Source organism: Stegastes partitus, unplaced genomic scaffold, assembly GCF_000690725.1.
Source record: "Stegastes partitus isolate 25-593 unplaced genomic scaffold, Stegastes_partitus-1.0.2 Scaffold1354, whole genome shotgun sequence".
Lineage (NCBI taxonomy): Eukaryota > Metazoa > Chordata > Actinopteri > Pomacentridae > Stegastes > Stegastes partitus.
The window spans coordinates 112034-124243 of NW_007579085.1; the positions used below are offsets into that span (position 1 = coordinate 112034).

At 38.9% G+C, this 12210-nt stretch overlaps 1 protein-coding gene across 1 annotated transcript in view; it reads left to right on the forward strand.

Annotated features, from left to right (window-relative positions):
- Nucleotides 1–6989, forward strand: part of pcyox1l (prenylcysteine oxidase 1 like) — a 16567-nt gene extending 9578 nt beyond the window's left edge. Inside the window, exons 6-7 of the mRNA XM_008298832.1 lie at nucleotides 1253–1664; nucleotides 3570–6989. Of these exons, the coding sequence (XP_008297054.1) occupies nucleotides 1253–1664; nucleotides 3570–3819 (662 nt within the window). The 3' untranslated portion in view covers nucleotides 3820–6989. The remainder of the gene's footprint in view (nucleotides 1–1252; nucleotides 1665–3569) is intronic.
- The last annotated feature ends 5221 nt before the right edge of the window (nucleotides 6990–12210 follow it).

The window sequence follows — 12210 nt, forward strand, 5'->3', positions numbered from 1 at the left end:
ACTACTTTCCGTCTTTTACTTACAGACTTATTGATATACAAACCATCTGTATGCTTGGATTCACTTTCAGTAGAAGAGTTGATACCCAGTAACAGAACTTAGTTAGCAGCTCTGTTGTAGCCGGGATTTGAAAGGTTTTTTGTTGTTTTGTTTTTTTGTTTGTTTTTTGTTTTTGTTTTTTTGAAGTCTCGATTTCGTACCCCATGAAAAAACACTAGGAGTCACCAGGGTTCTGTGAAGTGTGTTACATTTTCAAAGTAAAAGCTCAGAGATGTTAGAAAACTGATTAGGGTTTGGGAAATATGCTGCCTTTCAAAATGAAATGTACTTATATAAATTATACCTTTTGTCTAATTATAGCAAGAGATATCAACTAGCAGAAGCTGCATTTACACACTTTCCTAATGTTTTTATAGTCTGTAGTCTTTCAAATACTAAAGCATTATAATTTAATGCATTTACTAGAAACTGTTCCCAGTGGAATGTACTACTGTTGCCAGTAATGGTAATGAAATGAGCAATTATTACAATAAACTTGATGTATATGTCACATTTTATACACTAAATGCAGCTTGCTTTAAATTTAAATTAAGAGCCGAGTTTAGTCTGCTGTGAAACTGAAGGTAAAATAACAATTTGGCCTCAGTAGACCACAATACAAAGCAGCCACTGAACACGTTCTGTTATCTTAAATCCACAGCTGAACGGTTCAAGTTCAGGTCTGAGGATTGTCAGAAGCTGTTCTCGGAAATGTAGGAATGCACTAACGGAAACTAAAGTAAACATGGGCGTTTAGGGGTCAATGGGTACATTAAGGAAGTAATTTCTCACAAAGAACGTACAGTATGTAAAACATTCAGCGTCCCACGCTGATCTTTTTTAACAGGATAGGAATGTGTAAGGGTGGATTTTTTCCTTTATCCAGCATTTGTAAGCCTCATGTATAAAAATCTTCGTTTCAAATATATTTGAAGAATCTGTATATGCTTCAAAAGCATTTTCTTCCCACATTGTCATTTACCATCTGGCATCTTTTAGTGTGCAAAACTGATTTTTCCTCAGCATTTGTAGAATAAAGACATATTTGTCATTTCAGACTGTCAGCACTTATCTGTGGAAACAAACATCTTGAGACATGAGAAATGTGGCAGATGCTTCTTGACATCTACTGGTAGACAACAGTGGACTGATGTAGATGTAACAGAATCACAGAGTGTAGTGCTATCACTGATTTTGTGTACTTGTCCTACAGGAGAGGCCCTACAGTACCAGCTGAGCTTCACCACAGCAGCAGGGACGGGATCAGAGCTGTATGACATCGTAGTGCTGGCGACGCCACTCCAGGCCAGTGTTGACTCTGGACTCCAGTTCCAAGGTTTCACTTCTCCTTTCGACGAGCTGCCTGGCAACTATCACAGCACTGTAGCGACCATCGTCCACGGCTACCTCAACACCTCTTTCTTTGGTTTCCCGGACCCACGTCTGTTTCCGTTTGCCAGCGTCCTGACAACAGAGTCGCCTGATCTGTTCTTCAACAGCGTGGCCAGTGTCTGTCCCGTCAACATCTCAGCAGGCTTCAGACGTAAGCAGCCACAAGAGGCTGGGGTCTACAAGGTGTTCTCACCACAGCCACTGGACAAGTCTCAACTCAAAACACTCTTCAGGTCAGCCATTTCTTTCCTGGCAAAGTAATTCCGAAATCAACGACAAGCTGCAGCTAACTAATTTTTTCAGTACAGCATAATTTTCGGATTCTTTCATCACTGTAACATTTGCTTATTATATTAATTTTACATGTTTTGTCTGGACCTCAAATATTTTCAGTTTGCTAAAATATAATCAGCAAATATTCACACTCCAGAGGCTAGAAGCAATACATTTTGACCAATTAGTTGGTTAACAAAATATTTGATAATCCTTGAGATACATTTTGCTAAATATGTGAGATATAACAGCTAAATGCAAATATGCTGACAAGTAACAATGTAAAACCCAGTGATGTTCACCATCTCAGTGGCACACATGCTAACATGCTAATATTTGCTAGTTAGCACTATACACAAAGTACAACTTTAACTTTAAGGAATTAAGTTGTTTTTTTGTGTTTTTTTTTTTTCATAAACCAAAGCACTGGATAAAGTCAAATTTTGACCTGATGATGGCACTCGCTGAAAGGTTTAGGGATCACTGAAATTTTACAATTAATCCAGAAAGGAACATGAGCATGTGAACCAAATTTCACAGTGACCCATTCAACAGTTATCCATGAATGTTAAGACATGTCAGAAAAAAAAGATAATTACAATGTCATGCCAGAGGTAAAAGATTTACCCAGATCTTGTGACCTAGTGTAACCGCTAGGTAGCTTGTGAGGTTCCTCTCTGGACTCAGTAAGATTTTACATGTAATATTATGTAATAATTGATTTTTATTTTTTTTACTATATTTGTATTATTACACTAATTCTGCAGAGGAACAAAACGTAATAAATACATGTTGTGGAGTAAAAAGTTTAATATTTAGCTCCTAACTATAGAGGAGGAAAAGTAAAATGAAAAGTAAAGTACAAGTAACCCATATAGTGTGTGAGCAAATGTATATAGTTACTCTCTACCACTGCCAACTGGTAGAAATAATCACAACTAATCAAATCATAGGGAGTGCAATGTGAAGTAAGACAAATTAACTCAAAGATGTCTTGCTACAGCTCTTTTTGTTGCTTGATACAAAAAGAAAACTCACATGGTTCTCATTTTCCGTGACTAATCTACAAAAGAAGTCTGTCTGAACATTATTTACTCCAATTTAATGGCTATTGGATACACTGAGTTCTTTTCATTTTTTCAAACATTGTTCCCAAGACACAGAGTCGGTGGACATGCAGTCACCACATTTGCGGAGCAAAATCAGCGAGGAACACGTGATAAATGCTGAAAAGAAAATGTGGTCGCAAAAAGAAGTGCGGTGTCAGTTGTATGGATTTAAATCATTCAAATCAGCAACACAAAGCCACAACAAATAGAAGTACAATCGTGACTTGGTAATCCGACCGTTACCAATCTGAAACCTTGCTATCCGACAGTTGTTTAGGAAAAACGAACGGAACCCATTAAAAACATCCTTAACATACTGACAGCCTTGGATTCCGACTCCGACATGACATTATATGTCACAAATAATGGCGTATTATCTGACTTAACAATCCGACAGATTGGCTACGTTCAGACTGCAGGACTTAATGCTCAATTCGGATTTTTTTATGAAATCCGATTTTTTGCGAGTTCATTCACATTTCCAATTAAATACAACATGTATGTGATCTACTGTGTGGACTTCATACGACCAAAAGTGTCCCGCATGCGCAGAAGAGGACATGACGACGTCATACGCAGCAAGCGTGCTCAGTGTTTATGTAAGTAAACATGAATGGTAACGATGGAGCGCATCTTGCCTGCCACTCCCCCGCTGCCGCCACCGATGGTGGAAATAGAACTGTGACCGCTAACTTAACTGGCATCACTGGCATTTCTCTAAAAGCAGGTTTTCCTTTTTTACTGTACCTATTTTAGGTCATACTACTCGGTGCAGGTGACGGAGTGGCAGGCCTACCCTCGCTATGGCAGCAGCCAGGGACTGCCTCCGGTGGAGCTGCACCCGAACCTTTACTACCTCAACGGCATCGAGTGGGCCGGCAGTGCCATGGAGATGAGCTCGGTGGCTGCCAAGAACATCGCCCTGCTGGCCTACCACCGCTGGAACAGACAGACGGACATGGTGGACCAGAGGGATCTGATGCACAGGATCAAGACTGAACTATGACCTGGTCACCGCGAAGCCAAGGAAAGTATGTGTGAAGGATAGAATGGAACATGTCTGCTGAATTTTGAGCCGGAACATATTAAGACGCAGGGCCTACTTAAGTATTCTCCAGTATATTTAGGGCACATCCATGTAACACATTGCTTTTACTACGAATATCTAATTTACCGACTCAGTGATACACCATCTGGCCCTGCAGTCTCCTAAATATACAAACATGGTCAAAAATTTAAAAAAAAACCCAAATCAAATCAAATTCATTGTAATGGCACCATTAAAAGCGAATGTGGTCCTGCACTCCTGTCCAAAGGCCAGTTTGATTTTGCTGATACTTTAATTCCATGTGCCAGTGGCATTGCAGATAAATGAGACGTGTTGCAGTTTTGGTTGGGATCCGTTGCCAGTGCTAATTGGTGGTTTCATCCAAAAATTCTGCCGCAGGAAGCTTTGCTTTGCCAAGAAATAAGAAAACCAAGCAACCAGCTGATGGATATTGTGGCTAGTGAATGGACTGCTCGGAGGCTGTTTGTTGAGTTGAAGTCCGAGCTTACTGTTACTGCTCTGTGTAAATATATGATCCTGAATCCAAGCCAAGAAAACGCACACACAAAAAAAAAAACAATGCAGCTTTCAGATATTAGAGAAATCAGTGCAGTCACTAATTTAACTCCACTTTTAGTCTGTCATCTAATCAGAACTGCAGCACTGCTGTTACTGTGGTAAACGTAAGGACTGTTAATGGACTTTCTGTTGGCACCAGTGAGATCTCATTAAAGTAATCTCAGTGGGATTTTTGTAAATTAATAAAATAATTATTCAGTGACTCATGGTGGTGGCCACTGGTGCTATGCTCTATTGCCCCTTTCATCAGACTATTTCATTATCTCCCCTTCCTGCTGCTTTTGTTGCGTAATCCGGCGGAAAGAATTTTTTTCAGGGAATGGAGCCAAACAGCTTTCACACTGGACTGAATAAAAGCAGAGGACAGATCCGTGGTGCTGCTGTTGGTGGTGGTGATGACACTTGTATTTCCCCTTTTCTCTCAAGCCTTAAAGCCTTGTTGAGATCCTGCTTTTCTAATAAGGATGGCAGTCTTGCACAAACATGTATAAAGATGGAGTTGGACATTCGCTTCCAGAAATGGCAAGAAGAGTTAGAGAGATGGTGTGACGACACAAGAAGAAACCACTGACAGTTGATTAAACTTGTAAGACTTTGCGAAATGCCTTGTTTTATTTATATATCATTTATAGCAATGGATTTAAGCTGAAGTGGGTTCAGAAAAACTTTTGTGTAGTGAAAACCTTGCCACTCCAAAGGGCTTCAGTTGATGGACATTATGATTGTCTCAAGTGGTAGGAATTCACCACGTCCTTCTTAAAATGAAGAACCTGTTTTAAAACTCTGCTGTGGTCGAGCTGAAATGAAGACTGCTCACCTTAAGGTCTGAACAGCCGACTTCTTTCTGTTTTGTTTTTTTCCAAAATTAGAGGTTTCAAGGTCAGTAGCAGCTTCTGTACATAGAACAACCAAATATTTGTAGCAATAGTACCTTTATGATATGCTGCAAAGAAAAAAAAATACACAATTCAGATGCACGCCAAACAATCCCAACTCAAAGTTCACTTTCAGCAGATTTCAGCTGTATCACAGTTGTCGCTCAGTTGTCATGAAGCTGGATCCTGCAGCGCCTTTTAGATTTCTCATCTGTGTAGAAATGCTTGTTTGAAAGTAGTGTGATGTAGTTGAAAGTTCCAGATTAGAGTAGTAGGTACATTTTGAGTTGAGATTATTTTGTTCAGCTCTTCTTTTCTAGATCTGATTGAACTTTTCTGTGTGACTTTTGAGTGGCAGTACAGGTACAAGTTTTAAGATTTAAAGATGTAAAGGCATGTATAGTTGTATCATTTAAATGGCACACATGCAAAAATAAAGATACAGACAGTTTATATATCAAGGGAGTTGGGTGAATGGTTAGTGAAGAACGTCTAACAATGTAGAAGGACTTCATTCCAAGGGAAAGTCCTGCATTTAAGTAATTTTCAAAATATATTTCAAAAGCACTGCAATAAAATGCCCTCTGTGACTGATTTGACTTTATTGGAGTGTTAATGTGTAAAAATGTAAATGCAGCAGTTTCATGGAGCAGCTGGTTGAGGTGGAGTTCATTTCAACTGTTTCACGTACACTTTTTTTGAACTTTTCTGTAATTTATGTTTTGCCTTTTGTGAAATATCAAATCATTTTAACTCTACGAACCTAATTGTTTTAAAGTAATCACACAAAGTGTAATGGGGTAAATATCTCTTAAGTTGAACAAATAGCATAGACATCTGAACAATGAGCAGGTGGCTGAACACTGATTTTAGTTTATTTTTTTTGTTTTTTGTGCGAGGTCATAAGCCAGAAGGTTTTTTTTTTTTTTTAGTGATACAAGAATAAGTTTCAACAGTGCTGTGATTTTATTAGAATTTTTTTTCAAGTAAAACGTTTGCTTCCAAAATGGCTGTGAGAGAAATGACAAAAAAAACAATATTTCTCTCTGAAATGTGGAAAAGAAGTTTAAAGTGCACTTGAGTTAGATATTACCACCTCTTAAGTGTTGTAAGTGTTCACTCTGCATTTATATGCAAATGATAAGGTTGTATCTTGTGTTATTCAAAGTAGTCTTGATATTTCTGAGAGAAAATTAATAACCCAACAGCACTGATGGTGCTGAACATCTGGTTACATTTTAGGAGCTTGAAATGTTCACTTCTGTAACAAGCAACAGAAGTGTGATATTTATTTAAACTACAGACTCTTAACAGCTTGTGCACGCTCATGTTTGACCTTAGAAATAGTATCTTGACAAATCGTCCGAACTCAAGGTCCACTTGCTTTATTTTTTTGTGGAGGTTTCCGCTGCAGCTCGGCGTCCTCACAAACAACCTTCAGTTGTTGTGGACCGACAAACCGACAAACATCTGCTGATAAAGATAATGACATGCAACGAAATATTGAGTTAATCAACAGATTCTGTGTGACTGTTTACTTCTAACCACCGTGCAAATTTCAGCAACGCATGTTCCCACATATTGTATTTCATCTGCTTGATGCGCATAGTAACGCAGCAGTTTGATGGTTTGCATTTTCCTGACTGTTAATAAAATAAAAAGAATTGCATTTTCTTGTATTGTGAATTTTGTTTTTTTTTCCCCTCAGACATTCAGGGTTTTTTTTTTCTCTATTACAAGAAAATTGACTGAAAATGATTTCCCTTTGCTCATGTTCAGGCATTTTTAGTATAAAATATATTTTTCTCACTAGAATGGGGAGAAAAAGAAAAGTTTGAAGTTATGTCTGACTGCATGCTGTCATTGTCATGTTGTACTCTTATTATCATATCACATAAATCTCCCTGACAGTGCAGCTCCTTATTTACATGCTGTTATTTATTTTTCTATCTAAACCCAGAGAAATCACAGTATTTCCAGAAAAAAACTGGTTCTTTTATGTGATCCATGGATGCCCACGTACGAAGATTTAAGACAGATCTTTTTGCTTTTACTGTAGGAAAACCTTTTTTTTAAACATCGTGTGATGATTGAAATGATATGAAATATACTTCACAAAAATATAAATGCAGTGTATAATATTTTTAAAAATATTCTGTATTCTTTTTAACAAGAGGGAATATGTATCCGTGTTCCAACACACAGCATCTCTCCAACAGAATGGACATCCTGAAGCAACTAAGTAAGCATTGTTTTAGAAATGCTAATATGCAGATTGACAGTGGAGTCATTAACCAGAAATCACAGGTTAGTAACAAGTCACACATCCTAATGAGGTTGTTGATGCTGCTTTCATAAAGCTGTTCCACGCTTCCTGAAGGACTCTGTCAAGTTGATCTCATTTTTTAACACACTCATCCAGAGCATCTCATAGACGTTCGGCGACTAACATCTGGAGAGTCTGCGGGCTATGAAAGGACTGGAACATTTTGAGCTGCTACAGAAGGCCAGTGCAGACTCTGGTGACATGAAGACACGCATTGTCTTTTTAAAACGTCAAGTGATGGCAGCAAATGAACAGAGTGACTACGCATGTGGGGCTGTTATCTCGATATCGATGGCCATTGAGATTGCCTGCTGATAAAACCTTGTAAAATGCTGACATCTGCATAAACTTCCCCTTAACAACACCTAATGCCACGTCCACCATCTGTTCTGCACAGCTGAAAACAAGATTTATCTGTGAAAAGGGCCATCCTCCATCTTGCTAGTGTCTAAGTAGTGTGAGTGGTTGCCCACTGGAGGTGCCGATTACAGCGCCGGTCTGCTGTTAAATCAAGGCTTGTCGTGAGCAACGAGATTGAAAACCCGCTTCCCTCATGCGATTCCTCACAGTCTGAGCAGGTGTATTCTGGTTGTGTACACCAACAACTTTATCACCTGTCTCTGTAGCTGATTGCAAAAGCAGATGGATGAGGCAGGGTGTTGACACGTGGTCTCTGGTCGCGGGGCAGATTGCCTGTCTCACGCTGCCTAATCCTTACTAGGGTCGCAGGGGGGGCTGGAGCCTATCCCAGCTGACTTAGGGAGAAGGCAGGGGACACCCTGGACAGGTCACCAGTCTATCACAGGGCTACACTTAGAGACAGACAACCAAGCACACTCACATTCACCTATGAACAATTTAGAATCATCAATTAGCCTCAACATGTTTTTAGACCATGTGGGAGGAAGCCCGAGAACCCGGAGAGAACCCACGCTGCACGGGGAGAACATACAAACTCAACCACCGATCCACCTTGCAGCAATCCAGTTTTATTCATATAGCTCCAATTCACTACATAAGTCATCTTAAAGCACTTCATATGGCAAGGTGAAGACCTTACAAAACTTTAGCAAGAAACCCAATAAATCAAGAGATTCCCTATGAGCAAGTGTTTGGCAGCACTGGAAAGGAAAAAAATGACCTTTAACAGGAAGAAACCTCTGGCAGAACCAGGCTCAGGGAGTGCGGACATCTGCCTCGACTGGTTCTGTTGAGGGAAAAGAAGAGAGAAAACAGACAACGCATAGGAAAACAACAAACACTGGAGAGAGGCCAGTAACTGCAGTTCATCCATTTTGACAGTATTGTGTCGGTGAAGTACTAGTCAAACTGGTCAAAGGTGTCTTTGTGTACTGGTCACACAAGCTCACCATCATCCTTTAAAAGCACAACTGACGAGAGTACAGATTAACTCAGTGATCACAAATTTGTCACGAGCTAAACGGCTCAAAAAGTTGGCCAAGTTAAACCCTTCTCTAAACCTAATAACAAAAATGAACCATTTAATGCTGCGTTTATTTTTTTTGTTTAGTTTGTATTTTCCAGATAACCTAGTGTAAAGTGTGAATCAGCGTTTTAATATATGTGCTGTACTTGTATCATCAAGAAACTCTAAAAGGAATGAAGCCCATCTGCGGGTTGACAACACCGTTGTAAGGTTAGAACCAGTCCTGTGTCTCCTCCTCCAAAACTTCCAAGCAGCAAAAAAAATTATTGCAAAGCCGAAAATAGAATCAGGGGGAATTCAAAGGTGTCCCAAGGCTCTAACATATGACTCAGTTTGGTGGTTTACTTTTGCTCCTTTTACTTTGTTCCCTCTTCCCAATGTGGCTAAACGGGCAAACAGTCGGCAAAGTCAAACTCTTGTAATAAATGATAAAGTGTTAAATATGTATTACTGCCATTAACATAAACTCTGAAAATGTATTATACGTGGAGATTGTCTGCCTTTTTCACCAAGCTTTGATGATCTATCTAAATAACTTTCCTGAGTCTTTTCAGTCTTATCACATCAGTTCAACAACAACAATAAAAAAAACGCCTCCCGAAAACTTTTTTGGTTTTTTTTGAGTAAAGGTCTGAATGAATAAATTCAGTATTCCAACACATTACATACTCACCCCTTCATCAAAAAAAAAATATTATTATTTATTTATTTGTTTATTTGATGGGTATGATGCAGTTTAACATGGTTCTATTACAGAGCACGAACCTGACGGGCTGCACAGAGACTTTATCAGTGTATCAGCTTTAATCCCTAGTTGGGCTTTTTCCACACACAGTACAATTAAAATTTAAAGCTTTCACTCCTATAAAAACCACTATAAATACACTACAGGCATTAAAGTACTATGAAACACTCGTGACAAAATACATTAACTGTGATATGCAAGGGAACATTGCATTCTGACTCACACAAACATACTTAACACACACTCGTCCCACATGCACACAAACCTACAAACAAGAAGAGCTACAACACAACAGAGTCCCTGTTTTAAAGATTCTTTCAAATGATGAATTCTGGGTGATTTTGCAGCTGTGTTCAATATACAGTATAAAGCCCAGGTGCTTCCTTGTTATGGGTGTCTGCCAACTTGTGAAAGTTTTTTTCAGCCTTCAGCTGCAACCGCAAATGTGGTTGACATCTATTTCATTACATATACTGGTCCCAAAGGCCACACAGTAATGTCTACGTTCTAGTGATGCTACTAAAACAGAGAAGGTCTGATAAAATATGTATTGCGACTGTAGGGACTACACTTCTGGAAATATTTCTGTTTCTAATCAAGTCCCCCAGCTTTGTAAAAGTACAGTGCTAAATCACTGGAGTTCCCCTGTAATATGTCGAACGCTCGAACTGTAGTTTGTCCCTCAGTGTGAATACTGAGAACGTCACACAGCTCGAAAGGAAAACGAAACAATATCTGCAGCCTGTTTACCCATCAGCGAACACACTGCGCTTGTTTAATTAATTGTAAAACTTTATGAATCATGTAGAATCAAGATGAGAGCACCAGATGAAAGTGATGGTATAGAGCTTTAACATCTCTCAAATATGCCTGCTGCGTAGAAGTGTTTTTAAAGAGGAATTAATAATGTATTGATTTACTATGACACATAAACAGTAGAAATTCACTGTAAAACGCACAAAACAAGATGAAATGAAACCAAATTACATGTAAATTGACTTTGTTGCAGTGTTACTTCTTTCATTTTTCTGTGATGTTTGAGTGCATGAACAGCAACACAACCTCGAACTGTCCTGTAGTAATGTATTTATATAAGCTTGTGAAATTTTATAGGCATGATCTGTGGTGTCATGTTTTAGATTTCTGACAGGTTTGGACCCAAATGGACACAGTGGAAAGTCAGAACTGTGTGTCCTGCATGAAATGTCAGTTAAAAAAAAAAATGGAGCTTTAATTGAGAACAGTGCTGTTGAATGGGAAAAAAAAAACAAAAAAAAAAAAAACATGAGGTGCTCCAGGGATGCAGTGAATTCCTGTGAAGTCCGATTTCACTAGAAGCTCACCGATTCCACAGAACTGTCACACACAAACACACACACTCGATATTTCATCCCATTGTCCTCTATGTGATCTTCTGCATCACTGGCAGCCTGGCAGACAGATAGATAGATAGATAGATAGATAGATAGATAGATAGATAGATAGATAGATAGATAGATAGATAGATAGATAGATAGATAGATAGATATCTCACATCTTGTGATGTTTGGCCTGAAACAATACAGCTTTCAGACCCTTTACTGTGTTGACTTTCATGTATTTCTCCTGAGTAATAATGAAACAGAAAGCAACATAGTGTTTCAGCATCTCTCCTTTTCAGCCACTTTTCTTTCTCTTAAAGCTTGAAAGAAAAGTCTGATCATGTTTTGTTTTGTTTTTCTTCTCCCAAATAATCTATTTATTTTTCCTTCTGTATGTACAGACTTGTAGTCAGTCCTTTGCTATGTTGACACACTTGGTAGTTTCTCTTTACAGTGAAAGGGGGGGTGGTGGCGACTGCCGGGAACAGCTGCTCATACGCCCCCCGAGAGAATTTCTTTTGGACTCAGCTCAATGGAGACTTTTACTACGTTACTCACTTTACATGAATCACCCAGTTGATTGCTATCTTTTGACAGCCTTTCACTGGCACAACTGTGATGCTGTGAGTATGTCAGACTTTATTTGTTCTTTCTCCATACACATTTAGTTTTTTTTATGCTGTAGATTCTTTGATAACTAACTGAGATGTTTGCTATAATGACTGTTTGATCATGTTTGTTTAACTATCCCATGTATGTTTACTTTTTATTCAGTTTACCACAGCCATGCATGTCAATTTGATCCAGTCGGGATCTCATGTATAGTAAATTCTGCCTTTATTCAGATACAATCACTTGCCCTACATCACCATCACTGTTCCATCTTTCAAGAAACCGTCAAAGGATCCATCTCCTCTGCTCAGTGATCTGGATTGCACACTCAGAGCGTTTTCTGCTTACAGAAAGCCACTTTGTGTGTCTGTAAGGCCTGACAGATGCACAAGCCTGCACTGTTA